At 41.0% G+C, this 22,186-nt stretch overlaps 1 protein-coding gene across 1 annotated transcript in view; it reads left to right on the plus strand.

Annotated features, from left to right (window-relative positions):
• Nucleotides 1-22,186, plus strand: part of ARMC3 (armadillo repeat containing 3) — an 86,763-nt gene that overhangs the window by 51,120 nt on the left and 13,457 nt on the right. The window contains exons 11-16 of the mRNA XM_068986750.1: nt 8,323-8,572; nt 12,059-12,195; nt 13,000-13,168; nt 15,757-15,857; nt 16,486-16,587; nt 16,981-17,076. Coding sequence (XP_068842851.1) covers nt 8,323-8,572; nt 12,059-12,195; nt 13,000-13,168; nt 15,757-15,857; nt 16,486-16,587; nt 16,981-17,076 — 855 coding nt within the window. The remainder of the gene's footprint in view (nt 1-8,322; nt 8,573-12,058; nt 12,196-12,999; nt 13,169-15,756; nt 15,858-16,485; nt 16,588-16,980; nt 17,077-22,186) is intronic.

Here is a 22,186-nt window from a genome sequence, read left to right on the forward strand (position 1 = left end):
TGGATTCCACCAGACTGAAGGCACCTTTGGAGAAGTGAGTTTCCATCCCCCCCCCCCTTCCTCCCTCCTTCCACCTTTCTCCCAGGTTGCTTTCCCCGTTATCACTTCACTTCCTCCTCACCCTTGTTTTCTATTTATAAGAGAATAAGAAAAAGAAAAAAAAAGTATTCAAAGGTTAGTAAAAATTTCCCAGAATGCTGCGCATCAAAATGGTCTCCCTTATTTCTCATTTCCTAAGGAATGATGAAGTAAACCAAATAGATGCTGGCTTTTTTTCCCCCCCTTGAAAGTACAATATTTTTCAAAGCTTAAGATATTAATAATTGCAAAAAAAGGTAGTGAACTAAAAGTCAGATCACCATGGTTTTAATTTTGTCTCTGTTGATTGACTTGCTCCCTGAGCAATTCTCTCACTAAATTTTAATCTTTCTTAACTATAAAACAAAAACAAAATAAAAATGGAATCTGAATTCTATTTTGCACATCCAAGTGATTACCCTTGATCCAGGGAGCCTGGAACACAAATTTCCACTAGGAATAGATGGGATCACTCTTTACCACTTCTATCATTTTATCCCAAAGGCTAAGGAAGTTCTTATCTGTGAATTTTGGTTTCTTGTGTAAATTATTTCACTGTTACTTGGGTGTTCTTTGTGTGCCAGGCACTGCTCTAGGCTGTAGGGATTCAGTAGGGAACATGACAATGGTTCCATGAAACTGTTTTCATGAAGCTTACAGGTTGGACAGGAAGACAGACAACACATGAGTAATTTTAAGGTAATTTCAGAGGCAGTAACAGTATGGATTAAATAAAACAGCATGATATCATAGAGAGGGGCATGCATGACAACAGGGTTGTGGAAGGAGTCACAGGAATGACACAGCTCATCAAAGAGGGTCTCTCCGAAGAAGCAACATTAGAGCTGATGAGCTGAGGGTAGTCCTGGCAATGGCCAGTGGTTGGTTTTTTTTTTTTTTAATGTGCAGTCACTCTAGAGATTTCAGCATCCTTATTATTTAGTTAAGAAAATAGAAAACGTGGTATCTCTAGTTACTTTGGGATTGTGGCCCCTGTCACATCCAGATATGTAAACAGATTGACTTCCAGGCTAAACAGAAACATTTGGTAGCTGGAGAAGCCACTTATTATGAATGTTCTAACACCCTGACCATTATTCCTATTTTATCAAGAGACAAGTCAGCCATGTTAAATGAAGACAGTTGTTCTTTCCTGATGGCATCTAGTTTATTATTGGCAGGCATTGCAGCTTTTTGAGACAGAAGGTGGCATGTATGGAAGTGAGGTATCCTGATTGAACAGATAGGTCAATAAAGATTCCATGTCACTTGTAAGAAAGTTACATTTGATTTCCCTGCACCTTGACTGACTGCCTCATAATTGGTAAAAAAAAAAAAAAAAAACAACCCTGCGTGTTCTCTGTGGAGGGGCTGGATTAGGGTGTACTCGACTCCTTTTGAGTAGCAGTTTTCTCTTGAAAAATCGTGATGTCGCAGCAACTGTAGTTAAAAGCATGTCCTGGAAGCCCCCAAATCATACTTGCTAGGGCACCTCGGTATGATGGAAACAATTTGATTTCACATCCCTAAAAATTTTATTTTGCATTTTTTTCCCCTTATTTTGCTATAGGATGCAAAGCTTCTTCCGTTTGTTTTTTATGGCTGGGTTTCAGTCTAATAATAATGTTACTTTACATTCTTTAAGATTTTTGCCTGCAGTTTAATCATGATTCTGTCCCTTACTACAGGATAAACGTCTTTAAATATTTTTTTGAAAAGAGACAATCTCTTGGCTACTTTTGTCAATTCTGGGGTTCAGCCAGAGTTGGGGGGCACATTTCTTTGTCTTCTGCAGCTGTGGGGCTGCCTCGGAATGACGGTTGTTTGGGACTCAGAAATCGATCAATTTAACGAACACCCTCGACTTCTTGGGTCATTACCTTTGAAAAGCTGGCTGGAATGAGAGTCAGGAATCCTGTTCACAGCATTCCAAATCTGGCTCTGATAACCAGGAGATCTGTTTATTTTAGTGGCCCGCGCCCCACCCGCCTCGCACCTGTATAGACTCGCGGGAACCCGCAATTAAACTCGCCAGCCCCCAGCCATTGGGGCACATGCACCTCCCCGCCCCGCTCGCAGCGTGCCTGCCACCAATGTGTCTTGCTTTGGTGTGACAAACCTCACGGAGACATATGAAAAGCCGTGCTGGTGGGAATGGTTGTAATCACTGTTAACAAACAAGGTTCTGATTGCCAATATTACCATCTGTTCCATCGGGTTCCACATATTCCCCGGTATGTGGGCTCTGTTAAACAGATTTTCCGTGCGGCCCAAGGTCACCCTTGATTCATGTAACCAGCCTTTGCAGATGGGTTAAATGTGAGCCTCCCGACAGCAGCAAGAATCAACATCCGAGAGGTACCAAATCATGTCCTCCGATGACAGAGCCCAAATAAACAGTCCACCGTGTCGGCAAAGACAGAATATCCACATCCCTTGATACCTGAAAGGAGTAGATCCCAAAGACACTGTGTCAAGCGCAAGATTCTTCTATTACACTTCCTATAAAAATGACTTCACTGTATAATTAGAGAAGCCCAGGGTGAGGAGGAAATAACCTGCTTTCAAGAGGAGCTGTTTAAGTGATACAAGCGGAGATCCCCATACTACTGAGTCCTCTCCCTTCTTGTGAACTTAAAACTGAGCTGAGTACTTTTCCCTCTCTGTTTCTCAACACCTGCAAGAGGTTCTCATCACTCCCCTTGAGGTGATTCAAGTCAATTAAAATATATTGATCTTCTCAGCACTGGGGATATAAAAAGACTCGCAGCCTGGCTGAGAAGTAGATACCAGGCAGACACAGAGGCAGGGTGATTGATTAATAAGGACGGGCAGTAATGGATGTGGATAACTTCACCCAGGAAAGGGCAAGTGAGCTGGTTTTGCAGGGTGAGCTAGTGGTCCTCAGGCAGAGGTGTGGGAGAAATAGGGCAGGGAATTTGGGGCAGAGCAAGCATGAGTGCAAAGGCACACAGACGTGAAACAGCATAGTAAATACAAGGAGGCATAAAATAGATGCTATTTGTGCAAATGCATTTTTCCTTAGTATTCTTAGCGCCCTTGCTGTAAGTGCTTTTTCACTGTGGGGCTTGGGGACTTAATACAAAAAAAACTTTGTGTCGAATTCCTTTCCATAACATGTGCCAAGAAATAATATTTTGAGATGGTTACTATTCTCTGACTGTGAACGTTTGTACCCAAATCTCATTTTTTTTAAACAAAAAGAAACGTTTATGTTTAGCAAATGCATGCTCTGACCTTATGTGAAAAAGACCTAGTTTGCTGCTGCTAAGCCGCTTCAGTCATGTCCGACTCTGTGCAACCTCACCGATGGGAGCCCACCAGGCTCCCCTGTCCCTGGGATTCTCCAGGCAAGAACACTGGAGTGGGTTGCCATTTCCTTCTCCAATGCATGAAAGTGAAAAGTGAAAGTGAAGCCGCTCAGTCGTGTCCGACTCTTAGCCACCCCATGGACTGCAGCCTACCAGGCTCCTCCCATGGGATTTTCCAGGCAAGAATACTGGAGTGGGTTGCCATTGCCTTCTCCAAGACCTAGTTTGGGGTCAAGAAATGCTTCCTTGAGGAGGAGATGTTAGTGTTGAACTTTGAATGATGAATGGGAATTATTGGGGGAAGAAATGTCCAGGCAGGGGGACCAGAGTGTGAGGACACCCTGAGGTGACATGGAGCCTGGCAAGGTTGCCAGAAAGGCCTGGCTGGGATGCAGCAACAGGGAGAGGTGGCAGGGAGCGTAAGGGTGAAGGAGACAGGGTCAACTCATGCTTAACTTCAGAGGACACATGAAATCTGGGGCTTTATCCTGAGCAATGGGCAATGGTGGAAGCTTTAAGTAGAGGAGAAATATGATTATATTATTTAAAAAGTAACTTTACTTCACTCTGTTTTGACAGACTCCAGTCCACCCAAATCTCTTCAAATGACCCAATTTCATTCCCCTTTATGGCTAAGAAAGAGAAAAACAAATACCTATATATTAACACATGTATGCAGAATTTAGGAAAATGGTACAAATGAACCTGGTTCCAGGGCCGGAATAGAGATGCAAACATAGAGAACAGATGTGTGGACGTGAGGTGGGGCAGGGAGGGTGGGATGAACTGGGAGATGAGGTTTGACAGTCAATTGTGTCTGACTCTTTTGTGACCCCATGGACTGTAGCCCACCAGGCTCCTCTGTCCATGGAATTTTTTAGGCAAGAATGCTGGAGTGGCTTGTCATTTCCTACTCCAGGGGATCTTCCCGACCCAGGGATGAAACCTGCTTCTCTTGTGTCTCCTGCACTGACAGGTGGATTCTTTACCATTGTGCCAAAGCAAATAGTTGGTGGGAATCTTCAGCATAGCACAGGGAGCTCATGGTCATGCTGTGATGACCTAGATGGATGGGAAGCGAGGGGTGGGAGGGAGGCTCGAGAAGGAGGGGTTGATGTATACATATAGCTGATTCACTTCATCATACAGCAGATACTACCACAACATTGTAAAGCAATTATACTCCAATAAAAGTATAAAAGTAAAACCATTTCAATCACATCAGTAACTTCTCTGGTGGTCCAGTGGTCCACCTGCATCGGTGCTCCCAACGCAGGGGGCCCAGGCTTGATCCCTAGCCAGGGAGCTAGATCCTATGTGCTGCAACTAAGGTTTAGAAAGCAGATCCCATGTGTGGCGAGTAAGACTCAGTGCAGCCAAATAAATATATGTATCTTTGTATCAATATTTGTATAAATATATGTGTATATATATATTTTTTTTAAATCACTTAACTGTAAGATGGAGAAAAGTTTGGAGTGGATGAGGGGGAAAGTGTGTTAGGAGAGAACTTACATCAATCCATAAGAAAGGATATTGGATTGGATTCAGAGGGAGAGATGGAGATGGAGGAAAGGGAGGGATTTGAGAAATACAGAGGAGGGAAATAGTCAGGACTTGGTAATAAATTGACAGACATGACATGTCAAACTTCACTTCTATTTACATATATGAGTTTTTAGCTTGGTTAAACTTTTCAATTTACATTTTAAACTCTTATTTGATTAAAGTCCAACTGGATAGAGACTAATGATAGTAAATATCAGAAAATAGGTTCAGATTGTTCAGGTCATTACAGATGACCCTGTAATTCTGTATTTTGTAACAAAGCAGTTTGACTTCTATCCTATCTATTTGAATAATGCTGTTCCATCTAGGAAACTAAAAATGTGTTTTAGAATAGGATAGGATTTGGCTTGTGTATATGTTAGACACAGGGGAAATAAGACATAGTGTCTTTGGTTTGAAAGACACAAAATTAATGCAATTCTTCTTTTTTTAAGTACAAATTCTGTACTCCATTTCTATAACTGAAATTATTTTTTTTAAGTAAGACTAATAGCTTGATTTTCCATATCATAATTTAATCTCATTTATGCATTTTGCACTTAGAGCTGCACATAGCAAATTATGGGCAGATATGTCTACATTATATTGCATTGCTCTCCCAGCTGTGCATGTATGATTTGGTGCTGGCAGTTATGTTCAATTTAGTAAATGCTATATTCCACTGTGTCTAGAATCTTTGAGCTTTTTAAACAGCTAGTACATAAAAATGTTCTTCCCTTTACTGCCTCCATAAAGAGGAAAGAAAGAGCAGAAGGTAGAGTATAAATGAACCAGGGCCAGACATGCTGTTGTACAGGAGAAAGAGAGAAGCAAAATCCAAGCAGAAAGACTGAGAGCAGAGGCACGCCTGATGAAACTCCCTGTGTCTCCATGACCCAGGAGTTGTTGTTTTTTTTTTTTTTTAAAAAAAAAACAAACATAAACTAGAGAAACTAAAATGATGGAGTATGATCCTATGCACTTACTTAAATTTTCTGTAAATTCCCTGATACACACAAAAGACATAGCCTTTGAGAATTTACTGAAATGCATTTACCTAAAATACTTCTGGCTTTTCTCATGGATTCCATTGTGTGCTCTTTCTTTACACTCCAAGATGTGTTAAAAAGTAAACGTCTAAAACCACTAAGTAGATTTTAACCAAGGTGTGTTTATAATGATTAAGAATCACAAAGTATTTGGTTTAAGGAATGGATTACATTAAGTGCATGAAAAATAAGTCAAAGGAAACAAAATATTTTGAGGTTTAAGCATTGGAAGAACTGATGCTGAAGCTGAAGCTCCAATACTTTGGCCGCCTGATACAAAGTATTGACTCATTAGAAAAGACCCCGATGCTGGGAAGGATTCAGGGCAAGAGGAGAAGGGAGTGACAGAGGATGAGATGGTTGGATGGCATCACCGACTCAATCAACATGAGTTTCAGCAAGCTCCCGGAGTTGGTGATGAACAGGGAAGCCCAGTGTGCTGCAGTCCACAGGGTCACAAAATGTCGGACACAACTTAGCAACTGAACAACCAGAAGCATATATTAATTAGAAGATATGCATAATTTTAAATTACTCCTGGTAGTTTTATGTCAATTTTTACTATAAGTTGAATATGAGAAGTTCCACCAAATTTAGACTATATTAGAGCCTCAAATTTTCCCTTCTTCATAAAATCAAATGACCATGATGTCAATAATAGGAGAGAGATGTAATGTGAAATAATCTTAAGAGTGTTTATTTTATACTTGAGGAAAGGAAATTAAATGCTGTCCCTCAGTCTGTCATAGTGAGATGCAGGGCCTTCCTCCCAAATTTTGGTCACCTGTCATCAAACCAAAATTTAAAGGATGCTTTCCCAGATAAAGACTGGGAGATGATACAGAGGGTTAAATAGACACCGGGGACTGGAGGAGGAGAAACATGGAACTGAGTGCTCGCTTTGCCTTGGTGACAATCAATATGGTGTGTTTTCTGGATGGATTTTTATAAACCAGGGGTGGGAGCTGCCTTCAAGGTCAACACCGAGGAACCCTTCATTCTCCAGAATGATGTCATTCCGTTCCTGCCCAATGGCTGCAGTTGAGTCTCCTTCAGAGCTAGTTTGTGCCTAATCACAGCTTCCTTTCACCTAGAGCTACCAGTCTCCTTATTGAGGCCATATGTGTATTCTGCTCTCTGATGAATAACTGTGATGACTTCTGTTTTAACACATCAATTCTCCTTCGCCATCAGCAGATTTAGGTGACAGAGCCAAATTAAACTCATCAGAATGCAGGGTGATGAGCTAAACTATGTAGCCTCAGGTTTTTTTTTTTTTTTTTCAATTTTGGTTATTAATATGATCCTAAAATTTTTGTGTCAAATATAACCTGAAAGAGATGTTAGTATTATTGGACTCTTAAGTGTACTTTTATTGTCTTGATTACTTCTATTCCCATGATGATTTAAACAGATTTTTAATACAATTTGGGGTCCTCCTTTAAAACCAGGATGCTCTATATATCTTATTGCTTGAAACATCATAATTGAAACAACTCCAAACATTAAAGAACCTTTGAGCTTAAGATTAAATAATCTTTCACTCATTAAAATTATGTCTTTTTAATTCATACTCTTTTATGAGCTTTTACAGTGATTACAAAGCAAGGACTATAGAAAGTATAGTGTTTTTATAAGAAGGTTTAGGATTTCTAATTGTGAGAAAATGTTAATAATATATTAATGGATGATGGTAGTCTTTTTATACTAGAAATAGGAAATTTAACAACTGGATATGCCTACATTATTACTAAAATTATTTTTTGTCAATATCATGACTTGAATCTTGACGTTTAATTTATAAAAGCAACATTCACCCATCAAAATGATTTGCTGCCTTCAAACGTGTTAACATCTACCTACAGTTAACAGCTTCATTTAAAAAGAAGACAAACTGAAGAATCTGATCTTAAATTTCCATGTTCACTCATTCCTCCTATTTAAGCTTTGTTTTCTTACTGGTTAGAAATATTTTAATAGAATTCAGTAACTATTGAATTGGAATACTTATAAGTATTAAAAAATGAACAGCTGAAGCAGAGTTTCTAAGAAGCAATCATGCATTTTTCTATAACCCAAAGCTGCAGATGTAGGGAAAGGATTATTTAAATTCATTCATAACTTGACATTACCCCCCGCCCCCGGACTCCATTTAAATCCCCAGCGCTTCAATGCCAGGTTCATTGCCCGGGTAAATTAATTTCTTTCTAAAATTGTCTTTATGCACTCGTTTGTTTTATAAGCTTAGCTGTACGCTCCAAAGATCAGTTCTTGAAGTGGGGTGAAGAGCGTTCATTTCTCCTTCGTTGACCCAGAGCTGCTGCGGAAGGTGATGGTATAGACGCGTTAATCAACACCCTGTCCAGCAAACGAGACGGAGCCATCGCCAACGCGGCCACAGTGCTGACGAACATGGCCATGCAGGAGCCCCTGCGCCTGGGCATCCAGAGCCACGACGTCATGCACGCCCTGCTCGGCCCGCTGCACTCGGCCAACACCATCGTGCAGAGCAAAGCCGCCCTCACCGTTGCTGCAACCGCGTGTGACGCGGAGGCCCGCACAGAGGTGAGCGTTTGCGTCCCTTTCCTTCTCGCCTTCTTCTGGTCGGTACCTACCCCTGAATTCATTTGAAACATTTTCAAGTGTTTCGCCGCATCCATCGTTTAAGTAGCTCGAGATGCAAGATGTTGGGAAACAAACTGACCTCATCCAGCCAAGAAAGGGAGTGACTGAGCACTCGCGTAAACGGAGTATGGTCTATAAAAATATTGAATTGCTATGTTGTACACCTGAAACTAATAGAATAAGCCAACTATATGTAATGCATGTAGTATGGAAAGCAATTATACTCCAGTTTTTGAAAAAGGAATAGGTACATTTGTCATCCCCATTTTACAGAGAAGGAAAATGGGGCTAAAAAGATTTAATGTGTGTAAAGCAGAGCTGATTGGTCGGGAAGTCAGGATTGTGAGAAAACATCGTTCTCAGCCCAGAGCCCCTGCCCTCACACAGTGCTGCCTGCTCAGACAACTGACACATCTCCTCTGTCTCTTAGATGTTTTCATTTGTATTCATCTCAGATGGTAAAAAATTTGCCTGCAATCCAGGAGACCCAGGTTTGATCCCAGGGTCAGGAAGATCCCTCGGAGAAGGGAATGGCTGCCCACTTCAGTATTCTTTCCTGTAGCATTCCATGGACGGAGCAGCCTGGTGGGCTACAGTCCATGGGGTCACAAAGAGTCAGACACGACTGAGTGACTCGGCACTGGCACATATTTCTTTGGCTGCCCTGGGTCCTAGTTGCAGCATGTGGACTCTCAGATGCAGCATGTGGGATCTAGTTCCCTGACCAGGGATTGAACCCATGCCCCCTGCAACTGGGAGAGTGAAGTCTTGGCCACTGGACCACCAAGTAAGTCCCCAAACTGACCTTTCAATATATGAGCCTCATCACATCACTGCAAGTCCCCGGTGGTGTGCCACTCCCCCACGGGAACAGTTATGTAAAGACTTGAGATGATCCACCTGTGCTGCCTAATCCTGAACCCACCTCCCAGCCATAACTCTACGCTCTAGAAATGCCATACGATTTGTGATTGTCAGCATGCTCAGTTCTCTTATTTATACCTCCTTGATGTCTCTGCTCATGTCTGTCCACCTGATAAATGCCTGTTTCTCCTTCAACATCCAGCTCAGCCATTCCGTCCTCCATGAGGCCTGCCTTCAGTCCTCAAACAGGGCCTCAAACATCCTGCTCTGTGATTCCACCACTCCCTGACAATGCCTTCCTTGAACTCAGTTTTGCATTAGCCTTTGCATGTAAGACCATAAACTCCCTGAGGCTTTAGGGAAGGGAACTGAAGTTTCCCTTTCCTGTGTTCATGTCATTAATATATATCTGGCACACAGTATAGGCTTAGTAAGCAGTTGTTGAATGAATGAGTGGATGAATAAATGAATGGAGGAATGAGTGGAGAAATTCATAAATGAGTTAGATATCTTCCAAAAGAGCACACGGAGTCAGATTGCAATCTTGTATTATACTCAGAAATAAAGATGTTCAGAAATGTGGCTTACTAAGCATGAGATACTTCAAGTAAACTTTTCAAAGCTGCCCAAGTTACTCGTGCTAATGTGTGATCTCCATCAGAGCCCCTGTGTTTGAGAACATGACTGGAAGTGGATCATGTCTCATAAGGGCTTCTGTTTTCAAATACTACACAGAGACACCTGTAGAATATTCCTTTGTCCTCCAGGCTTAGATAGCACAGTATTACATTTCAGACAGGGAGACAAGCACTCTGTCAAATCTTTTCTTCCCCCCCGATTTGAATAATTTTATACATGAGTGATTCCTTTTAGTAGTGTAATTAGTGTAGTTCTCCCCGATTCTCTTCTGGTTCTTGTTCTTTGTCACTCCTTGAAGAAATATGAATGATAAAATGGGTCTTCCTCTGGAGAACTGCTTCAGCATTGCCTTGGCCACACGGCTGGCTTGGTCACAGTGTCTGGTGCCACGGGTGCCACTTGCCTGCACTGGTTACTCCTGCCCGGCTTTGGAGACCATGTCTGTTTTCTACTGCTGCCGTAAGAATGACCACAACTCAGCAGCTTAAAGCAATTGTTGTTGTTGTTCAGTCGCTAAGTCGTGTCTGAGTCTTTGCCACCCTGTGGACTGCAGCATGCCAGGCTCCCCTGTATTTCACTATCTCCCGGAGTTTGCTCGGATTCTTGTCCATTGCATCAGTGATGCTATCTAACCATGATGCTATCTAACCATCTCATCCTCTGCTGCCTTATTCTCCTTTTGCCTTCAATCCTTCCCAGCATCAGGGTCTTTTCCAGTGAGTCAGCTGTTCGTATCAGGTGGCCAGATACGATTCTGTTATCTTACAGTTGGGAGGTCAGAAGTCTGAAAATGGGTCTTATGGGTTAATGTTAGGATATTAACAGAGCTCTGATCCTTCTGGAGACTTGACGGGACTGTTTCCTGACGCTTTCTAGCTTTGACCATCCACCTGCATTTCTTGGCTGTGGCCTCTTCCTCTATCTTCCAAGCAGATGACTACAATATCTGTTTCTACAAATTTCCCTTCCCTACTCCTCACACTCTCATCTCCCTCTTCTTATAAGAACCCTTGTAATTAAATTAGGTCCACTTGATAACCCAGGACAATCTTCCTATCTTCAAATCCCTAACTTAACCACATCTGCCAGAACCCTCCAGGGTACAAGGGCATCTCTGGGAGCCCATGCTTCTGTCCACTACAGGGCCAGATGCACCAGCAGTGGTGAGGAGCAGAGCAAACGAACGTGGGACACTGCACTGTAGGGGAAGGAGGACAGGTTCTTTGCCCCATCTCCTCCCTAAGGGTGCGGGGGACACATGTATACCTGTGGCCGATTCATGTTGTTGTATGGCAAAAGCCATCACAGTATCATAATTATTCTCCAAATAAAAGAAATTATTTTTTAATATCCATTCTTTAATTATTTATTTAGTTGGCTTTGGACTTCCCTGGTGGCTCAGACAGTAAAGCGTCTGCCTATGAGGCAGGAGACCCAGGTTGGATCCCTGGGCCAGGAAGATCCCCTGGAGAAGGAAATGGCAACCCACTCCAGTACCCTTGCCTGGAAAATCCCACGGACGGAGGAGAGTGGTAGGCTACAGTCCATGGGGTCGCAGAGTCAGACAAGACTGAGCGACTTCACTTTCACTTTCGTTGCAGCATGTGGGATCTAGTTCCCTGACCAGGGACCAAACCCAGGCCCCCTGCGTTGGGAGCACAAAATCTTAGCCACAGGACCACCAGGAAAGTCCCTCCCTCAATTACTTTACTGTGGCCTCTTGATTTTGAACAGAAAACTGGACTCTTAAGGTTTTTGCAATCGATTATTTACCCCTGAATTTAATAAGTCTAAATGTGGACACATCCTAAAATGTTTTTACATACTCAGCACCCTTTTAACAATCAAATAATGAAGTTTTCTTAAGCATAAATGTTTATGTTCTATACTCTTAATGTGTAAAATTCTGGTTTCTACTTCTAGCTGAGAAATGCAGGTGGGCTGGAGCCGCTGGTAGAGCTCCTGCGCTCCAAGAATGAGGAGGTCCGGAGGAACGCCAGCTGGGCCGTGATGGTCTGTGCTGGGGACGAGCCCATGGCCGTGGAGTTGTGCAGGCTCGGGTGGGTGGCATGGCCTGGAGGGTCTGGCTCAGATCAAGGACACACACTTTCTTCAGGCCGGAGGAAGGTCCAACAGTTTCCATGCCCATGCTCAGGCTGCTGGGCATCATTCAGAAGCTCTGTGGGTCACAGTCCCTCTGAAGGGACCACCTGCAGAAGCGGGGTCCTAGACCTCCCTCACCACCTCCACAAAATCATCTTCAATGTCTTCTTTTCCACTTTTTCATCTTGATAAATGCTCCTCTTTCACTTTCCCCTGGTTTGCTCTCTTAACTTTCAAGACTGAATTTAAACAGTCAAGCCATGACTGTCATCTGTCTTTTTCTGTCCCCCCAAACTTTTCCACTACAATTATGCCTTTAAGCAGCTTCACTGCATTGGTTCTCCTTACCAACAGCCTATGAGTCACTTGCCTTTAGCACCACAGTCAGTAGGGTTTTAAGGTTCCACAGACAAGTTTATATTATTTCTAACCATTTTTATTCTTTGCATATATCACCTGGTTAGCTGAAAAAAACTGGAATCCAATACTGATTTTTGCTTTAAATGAACAATGTTTTTCTTCTGAAAGTGTATTTTTCAAATTGTTTGAATGTAAGTTACTACATGGTATATATGTTCTCAAAAAGGGCAGATCTGTCTTTATAATTCTGTCAGGATTAGTTTATCTAAATGGGTGGGATGGTTTTAACCTTTCCATCCCAGTTCTTCAACTCAGGATCTTAGTGTGAGGTACATAAATGGGAACTTAATGTTAGATTGCTTATATAAGGCAAATAATGTCATTTTTGCTTTTATTGACAGGGCTTTAGAAATCCTTGAAGAAATTAATGTATCAGTAAGTCGAAAAAATAAATTCAGTGAGGCTGCTTATAACAAACTGCTCAACAACTACCTGTCTCTGAAATACAGTCAGACTGGCTATTTGTCATCAAGTAACATAATTAGTGATGGATTCTATGATTATGGTCGGGTAAGTGGCAGCACTAATTTGTATTTTAGTATATAGTGATCAGTTCTTCCATCATGATGCCATTACATTGCAATTTTATAACCACCTGACATAATTTTTATTTTTATAGACAGAAACTTGGGAATCAGAAGTTCATCCTTAAACTTTGTCTGGCTATAAGATTTTGCATTTGTGTACAGTTTTAACTAGATTTTAATTACTTGTACTTAAATTAGCTTGCTAATGCTAGTCTCAAGTTTCAGAGAAAATAAAAAAGAATCAGCTTCTTTTATATTGCTTCTAGGGCTCCGTGTCAATTATAATGTTAACAATAGAAATATAAGTCTTCATTTTATTTATTATAATCTCACTGAAATAAGCCATATTGAAATACTGAATTATAACATGTAATGCAGAATAATATTATTTTTTACTTGGCTGCATTTATGATTATGATTTCAGTTCAGTGTTAATGTTGAAAGAAATGGGAAGCTAAACATTAGAATCTTGAAGAGTTTTTGACATTACTGTCTATATCAGCATTTTCTACTTCTGGAAACCAAAAGCAGTAAGGAAAATGGAGAAATTTTTAAAAACCTACAAATCCCATTTTAGGCAGAAGCAGGAAACAAGTATGATCTGCAGATTTCAAACATTTAAAAGTCCCTGGGATCAAGCAGAAGCTATATGGAAGGAAGAATGAGAAAGGGGGAAAAGCACAGAGACTGACAGGAGTGGTAGCTGATCTCAGAGAGCACCATCCAGACTCCATGCTTCCTGAGGGGATGGACAACTCAGACGTTCAAAAATTGGGTGCTTGGTTTGCCAGGGGCTGGGTGGACAGGCCCTGGGGAACTGGGATGAGCAGGGCTGGTGGCAGCAACCTTCTTGGATCAATTTGGTTCAAAGAAGGAGAGGACCCAGGGTTGTAAAAGAATCACAGCTAATTAAGCCATATTTGCAGGAAATGCTATATCATCGTAACAGAATTAGAGACATTTTGAGTCATCAGAACAGCTAGCCTAACACTTTATCTCTTCCTTCTGCTTTTCCTGGCACTGCCACCACCATACCCTCCAGAACACACACAAACCACTGAGAAATTACTGCTCTCATTCAATGATGAGTAATTTTAAAAGAACAAGTGCCACATTATTAGTACAAAGATGCTTTAAGAAAAATGAGGGAAAGAGCAGAAAAACCACCAAAGAGCACTTGTTGGAAAAATGTTGCCATGGAACAGGTGAAAAACTGCGGCAAATATGTGTGTTCGTGAGTTTAAAAAAAACACCAAAAACCCCCAAAACTTAGTGAGACAATTTCCTTATGAAGGAGAACTCTCTGATTCAGCGGTTCTCACTCTTTTTGGTATCAGGGACCAATTTCTCGGAAGACAGTTTTTCCACAGACCAGGGATAGGGGAGGATGGTTTGGGGATGATTCAAGGGCATGACATTTATTGTGCACATTATTTCTAACCTAATGCCACCGCTGATCTGACAGAGGATGCTGGTCCACAGCCCAGGAGGTTGGGAACCCCTGCTCTGATTAATTCTAAATTGTTTCTGATATTTTAGTCTTTAAATATGTCAGTGAACAAATGAGACAAAGATCTTTTCTCCCATGGTACCAGTGAGAGGAAACAGATAATAAATGGTAAATCTCACAAATTGTATCACATGATCGAAGTGAGAACCACTATAGTGGCTGGGGAGGAGAGCAAAGAAGGACCAAGGGGCTCTATCATGCTGAGGATCCTGGGGTTTACAGTCATAATTTGGCATTGAGGTCAGGTAGCCCCAATGAAAGGGTAACATCCAAGCGAAAATTTGAAGGAGGTGAGGGACTTAGCCGTGGAGAAGGAGTTTTACAGGTGGAGGTGCAGAAAGCATGAGGAGTAAACACAGTTGGCACATTTAAGGAAACAGCAAAGTCAGTGTAGCCTGAGCTGGGTCAAGCAGGGGTGGAATAATAGACCAAGTCACAGAGGCAGGAGCTCATGATGGGCTTGTAGATCACTGCAAAGACGTGGGCCTTTACTCTGAATGAAATGGGTAAATACAGCAGAGTTCTGGACAGAAGAATGACATGCTCTGTCTTACTTTAAAAGGATCATGACTAAGAGAATTATCTAGTACTTGATTAGAAAAGGACCTCACAAGGTGATCTGGTCTAAACCTTTTCACCAGGCTGATAAATTGCTAGTATAGGGCTTCATCTAGTTGGCTTTTAGTCATCCTCACAACATTTTTGGTGATCTGTAGAGTAATTAGTTACTGTTACAGACAATAAACTTTCCCTTATATATGTGGGTGGATTTTCAAACTCAAATACTTCCATGAGCCAGTCTGATCATTATGGTGTGAAACAGCTGAGTGTCAAGCTACAGAGACTTGCAGGGCTGGGGTGAGGAGCGGAGGGTGCTGGAGAGTATATTGTGCCCAAAGACAAGACATCCACAAGCTTCAGATTCCTATTTCTACGTGTGTGTGTGTGTGTGTGTGTGAAATTAGATACTTGAAATAACTGAGAACCTATTACATCAATATACTTTTTAAAAATATATAACCCATGCAGAGATTACTTTTCAATTCTTAAACTACCTACAGATAAATCTTGGCACCAAACTTTTGCCTTTGAAGGATCTCTGCTTACAAGAACCAAGTGACCAACGTGCTATACTCTTAATTAACAGTAGATCTTCTGATGTGTGAGTCTTTGGGGGGAGCAGGGATATGGGGAAGCAAAATTTTTGTCTATCATCATGTGAATACATAAAGGTGCCCAGTATGGTACCTTTTATCCCTTCCTCTGTCTAGCACCACCATGAAAGTAAATACTGGTCTGTAAATTCATAGCCTAACATAGTAAAGACCACGGAATAGTCACCACCATAGTTTTTCCTTTGACTCCACATTACCACTCAATTCCACATGTATTTCTGCAGTCAGGGATTCTTACCCTTCTGGTGACATCAAGTAACTGAAGAAGGTATAAACAGAGAGGAGCAAACCAAGATGAATTATGTTTACAAATCTCCAGAACTAGATGCAAGAATACCACTGATGCCCAATTTTTCTAATAAAATAAAAAACAGTAGAAGCTATACATTTTCTGTGGCACATCTTAAAAACTATTTCCAGTTCTAGGTCATGAAAAGCTTTATAGTATTCATTTTATCTTTTCTTCACCTCTCCTTTATGCTATTAAAATAATGTGTCACTGTTAAAAGTCAGCTCCAAATATGATTTTTCAGAAAAAAATCTATTTTGTAGGACAAAGTTAATGTTGACAAATTATTTTAATTTGTACATAATTTCAAATATGTAAAATTTTAGTTCTCCACCTCCATCTACGGAAGATAAGTCATCAGACGTTGGTTATGGACGAAGTATTTCTTCTTCATCTTCTTTAAGAAGAGCAAGTAAAGAAAAGACCAAGTAAGAAAATGATGTTTTGTCTACACTCAAATCATTCTCTCCCTGAATTTGGGAGTAAAAAGGAAATTTAGATTTTAGGTTTTGGCAGCTTAATTTTTATTCTTCTGACAGTCACACAATTTCAGGATGAAAACCAGGAAAATTGGCTTGACATTCTGTCTGCTGTGAACCCATGACTCATGGTCTATGATCAGGCTTCACACCCTTATCTGCAGATGGAATAATGCCTGGTGCCCTATTTCTTCTCGTTGATTGGAATCAAAATGTAAAATGGAAGTGAAAATGCCTTATAACCTATGAAATGTCTTGCAAATGTAGCATATTGTTCTTTTCATATGATTGACATTGGTCGTGGCTTTTTCAAATGACCAAAGAAAATAGTTTTCATTTTAGTGCTGGATTTGGATCTCCCACTGAAGAGAAATCAGAATCTGCTTCGGGACGCAATACAGCTGTTAGCAAAAGCACCAATAAAGAGAAAGGATCAAGGTAGGAAACACCTTACTGTAGTCTTCTAACTGTAATCCCATCAAGTTTTAATTACAGACAGAGTTGGGGAAAGAGAAGGGCGGCTTTTAACTAGGAAGCTCTTCTCATGGGATAAGATACAGAACTAAGCAGGACTCACAAAGTGTAATTAAAATTACCTTTATTTGTGTCTCTTGTTGTCTCTTTAAAACTTACCCAGAGGGAGTTTCTTCTCCTGCCTCTGGGTGAGAACTCAGGGCACTCTGACCCCTGTAAAGTCCTACAGTCACTTTAATTCACAAATCACAATGCAAATAGCAGTCTCCAGTCAGCCCTTTAAAAGTCTAGCCATGTGTAGGAATCAACCGAAAATGAACATTTCCACCCTCCCCTGGTGGCTGCCTTTGCAGGTGGTGAGCTGCAGTGACTGGAGTGTAAGCCTTTCCTTACCCCTGCCTTGTACTTCCATGTCCCCTTCCCATCTTGCTCACAGAAACCTGTGACCCTTGAAGAAGCAATGAGAAGAGGGAAAGGAAACAGGACCACATTCTTGACTTGGCTGGAACCATTATAATATGGTTCCATGTATTTTTAAATGCTGTCTATGAACAAAGCTAGTGGAGGTGATGGAATTAAAGTGCTGCACTCAATATGCCAGAAAATTTGGAAAACTCAGCAGTGGCCACAGGACTGGAAAAGATCAGTCTTTATTCCAATCCCAAAGAAAGGCAATGCCAAAGAATGCTCAAACTACCACACAATTGCACTCATCTCACACGCTAGTAAAGTAATGCTCAAAATTCTCCAGACCAGGCTTTAACAGTACATGAACCGTGAACTTCCAGATGTTCAAGCTGGATTTAGAAAAGGTAGAGGAACCAGAGATCAAATTGCCAACATCTGTTGGATCATCAAAAAAGCAAGAGAGTCCCAGAAAAACGTCTATTTCTGCTTTATTGACTATGACAAAGCTTTTAACTGTGGATCACAACAAACTGTGGAAAATTCTTTAAGAGATGGGAAGAGACGGGACCACCTGACCTGCCTCCTGAGAAATCTGTATGCAGGTCAGGAAGCAACAGTTAGAAATGGACATGGAACAACAGACTGGTTCCAAATAGGGAAAGGAGTACAACAAGGCTGTATATTGTCACCCTGCTTATTTAACATATGCAGAGTACATCATGAGAAACACTGGGGTGGAAGAAGCACAAGCTGGAATCAAGATTGCCAGGAGAAATATCAATAACCTCAGATATGCAGATGACACCACCCTTATGGCAGAAAGCAAAGAAAAACTAAAGAGCCTCTTGATGAAAGTAAAAGAGGAGAGTGAAAAAGTTGGCTTAAAACTCAACATTCAGAAAACTAAGATCATGGCATCGTGTTCCATTACTTCATAGCAAATAGATGGGGAAACAGTGGAAACAGTGACAGACTATTTTTTTGGGCTCTGAAGTCACTGCAGATGGTGACTGCCGCCATGAAATTAAAAGACTCTTACTCCTTGGAAGGAAAGTTATGACCAACCTAGACAGCATATTAAAAAGCAGAGACATTACTTTGTCAACAAAGGTCCATCTAGTCAAAGCTATGGTTTTTCTAGTAGTCATGTATGGATATGAGAGTTGGACTATAAAGAAGGCTGAGCACTGAAGAACTGATGCTTTTGAACTGTGGTGTTGGAGAAGACTGAGAGTCTCTTGGACTGCAAGGAGATCCAACCAGTCCATCTTAAAGGAGGTCAGTCCTGAATATTCATTGGAAGGAATGATGCTAAAGCTGAAACTCCAATACTTTGGCCACCTGATGTGAATAACTGATTCGTCTGGAAAGACCCTGATGCTGGGAAAGATTGAAGGTGGGAGGAGAAGGGGACAACAGAGGATGAGATGGTTGGATGGCATCACCGACTCAATGGACATAAATTTGAGTAAACTCCGGGAGTTGGGGATGGACCGGGAGGCCTGGTGTGCTGCAGCCCATGGGGTTGCAAAGAGTTGGACACGACTGAGTGACTGAACTGACTGACTGACATGTTGACATATTTTTATGCATATTCTTTCTCATGTGAGCTCTTTCCTGAATTCTTCAGAAAACTACTCAGAACTCCTGCCCCACTCCATGACCCTTCAATTAGAGTTGGCTTAAGCCTTTCAGAACCACTGGGGTGCTAGAGGCTATTTGGTGCACACACAAACACTTGAGCATCTACCTTCTAAACTGAGACTGTCCCCTAAGATCTCCTAAGGAACTGTCTGCCTTCCTCCGCAGACCTCAGAGCTTTGTGCTTTCAATTTCTGCCTTTGTTTTCTTCTGTCAGTCTCTCTGGCTCACTGCTCTGGTCTCTGCTTCTGATCTGCTCCTGCTGTCCCAGCCCTCATCGTTTTTGCCTGCCCATCACCTCCCCACCTCTTCCGTTTCCTTTCTCTCCTCTCTTGACTTCTCTTGCTTCTCCTCCACTGGCCTGAGAGCACCTTGAGGACAAGAACATGTTCTAACTCAAATAATTTCTCTTTCCATCCCCAGTATTTAGTACAGTGCTTGGTTAGCATACCTAAGGCATTCGTGTTTATTCAAGAGAATAGAAACGTGAACTTTTTCAGGAAAAGGTCCACACTTAGAAACTGTGTCTCCTGAACACATAGGTTCTCTCTGGCTGAATTCACTCATCAGTAAAATGGAAGGAAAAAACCCTGCAGTGTGTTGTTCCTCATAGTATGTTGAGAGATTAAATGAGTTAAGAAACATAGTGTAAAGGGCTTAGAGCAGAGCCCAGCCCAGAGTAAACACTCAACAAATGTTAGTACTGCTGGATGAACCAGTTGCAAGGAGCCCAAACCCACTCCAGCCTTGTAGGGATGAGAAGAACCCCCCAAATCCAGCACTTGAAAGAGGCTGGGAGTTAAGTCAATAACAGTAGGGTCTGCTCGTCTCTCTCCCTCTCTTTCTCTCTCTACCTGCACAGTGCCTTTTTGCAACTGCTTTGTTATCTACTTTGACTTTCTTTTGATTACCACCTCACCCATAACTGTAGCTTATATGTGACTCCAATTTGCCATGGGACCAAACCTGGCCCCAGTTCCAAGACTGTCTTTTAATTCTAAAGCATAACAACGATCAGGTACGGTCTGTATCTCTTATGTGTATTTGTGAGGGAGGCCTTCTTAACATCACATGCTTGACAGGACATTGACTGGCTCTGAGGCAGGTGTCTCCCCATGGTCTCCCCAACTGCGGTCCTGGGGAAGAATCCACCTGGCTTATTTAAGTGATCAGTGTGTGTTCAGGCTCTTTACCCCTTCTTAGCCCTTGGTCCACTAGGGGATAGACTGGTTATAATCTTGTTGTTTATCTTTCATGATTTATTTTGTTGTTTATCTTTTTTGTCTCTCATCTTGTGACTGTTAAAACTTTGGACCCCTAGAAATAGAGTAAAATATTTTAACTCTACTCATCTGAAAATGTCACAGAGAATATTATCATATTGACAAAAAGAGACTGAGCAACACTGGCGAAGAATCACGAAACACAGACTCACAAACTGGCTGAAGTTTTGAAAGGGAGCGGAAAGAAGAAATGGGAGACAGCTGTGTGTGAGGTGCCAGACAAGGAAAGTGAAAACCTGGATTTCCTTTTCCTGATGAATACTATTATCATATAAATTAAAATCATTGAGCAAGAGACTCTCATTCGGTCACCAGCCACCATCTTATTTCTGTTTTCAGAGGTTTTAATTGCATTCTGTTTTATAGCGCAACACTCCTAGGAGAGGTGATTAATTTATTTCTTGTTTATTCAGACACCCTCTCGATACTTACCTAGGTTTCACTGAAACCAACATGTCTAATGCCCTCCAAAGCTTTTCCTTGTAAAGATCATTCTCCTTACGTTAAATATTTACTATACCTATTCATGAAAGGAATTATAAGTTCTATCTATACTATATTTTTAATTCAGACTGGTTTTCATAAATATTTAATTTGATTGCATGTGAGTTTATTATACACACTTAAAAGCATGTTCTTCTGTCTCCATATAGAAGGATATGAAATGCATATCCTTCCAGTCTTTTCATCTTCGGCAACTTTTAGATCTTTACAGCCTATAAACTTTAACATTTCTGGTACTTAAATCATTTTGATTCCCATCACAGTGACGTCCTAAAACATTTTTGTTCTAAAATAATTTCCCTCAGAAAACTGGACGTGCATAGGAATGAAACTGAACGACTATATTATACCATAAACAGAAATTAACTCAGCATGTAAGACCTAAAGCCCTAAAACACCTAGAAAAAGACTTAGATGATAAGCTATTTACTTCAGCCTTGGCAATAAGTTTTTAGATTTAACTTAAAAAGCAAAGGCAAAAAAATAATAATAATAAACACCTGGGACTACACCAGACTAAAAAGTTTCTGCATAGCAAAGGAAACCATCAACAAAATGAAAAGGTAACCTACTAAACGGAAGAAAGCATATGCAAATCATATATCCAATAAAAGGTTAATATACAAAATATACAAAGAATTCATAAAACTCAGTAACAAAAACAAATAAGTAAAACAATTTGACTTTAAGACAGCAGAAGATTTGAATAGACATTTTTTCCAAAAAGGAAATGTAGTTGGCCAATAGGCATGTAAAAAGATGCTCAATATCACTAATCATCAAAATATTGAATTAGAAAATATAAAACATTTTTTTAGTATTTGTTATGATTAGAGTTTTGTGTAATTCTCCAGTAGCAGCTAATTGGATTATTTTTGTATTTTTTCCCCTCCAAATTAAAGAGAAAACTCAAATGGTCTTGAGTTGATCTCCCTTGCCCCCCATGCTTCAAATAATACTTAAAGGTAATTCCCACCCCTAATTTACTGCTAGTGGAACAGAATACTCCCTATTTATGAATACATAATTTAGGAGATCTACCTGTCTACACTAGCCTAGTTCCAGTTGGGGACTTTCAAATATATAATCATGGCTAAAATTTATTATAGCAAAAGATACACTGCAAGATCAGCAAGAAAAAGGTACACATAAACAATGGCTAACAGAAGTCACACACAGGCTTCCCTCCCAGTCCTTCCTCCCTCTCTGCCAGCATAGCATAGGATGCGATTTTCTCA

Source organism: Capricornis sumatraensis, chromosome 15, assembly GCF_032405125.1.
Source record: "Capricornis sumatraensis isolate serow.1 chromosome 15, serow.2, whole genome shotgun sequence".
Lineage (NCBI taxonomy): Eukaryota > Metazoa > Chordata > Mammalia > Artiodactyla > Bovidae > Capricornis > Capricornis sumatraensis.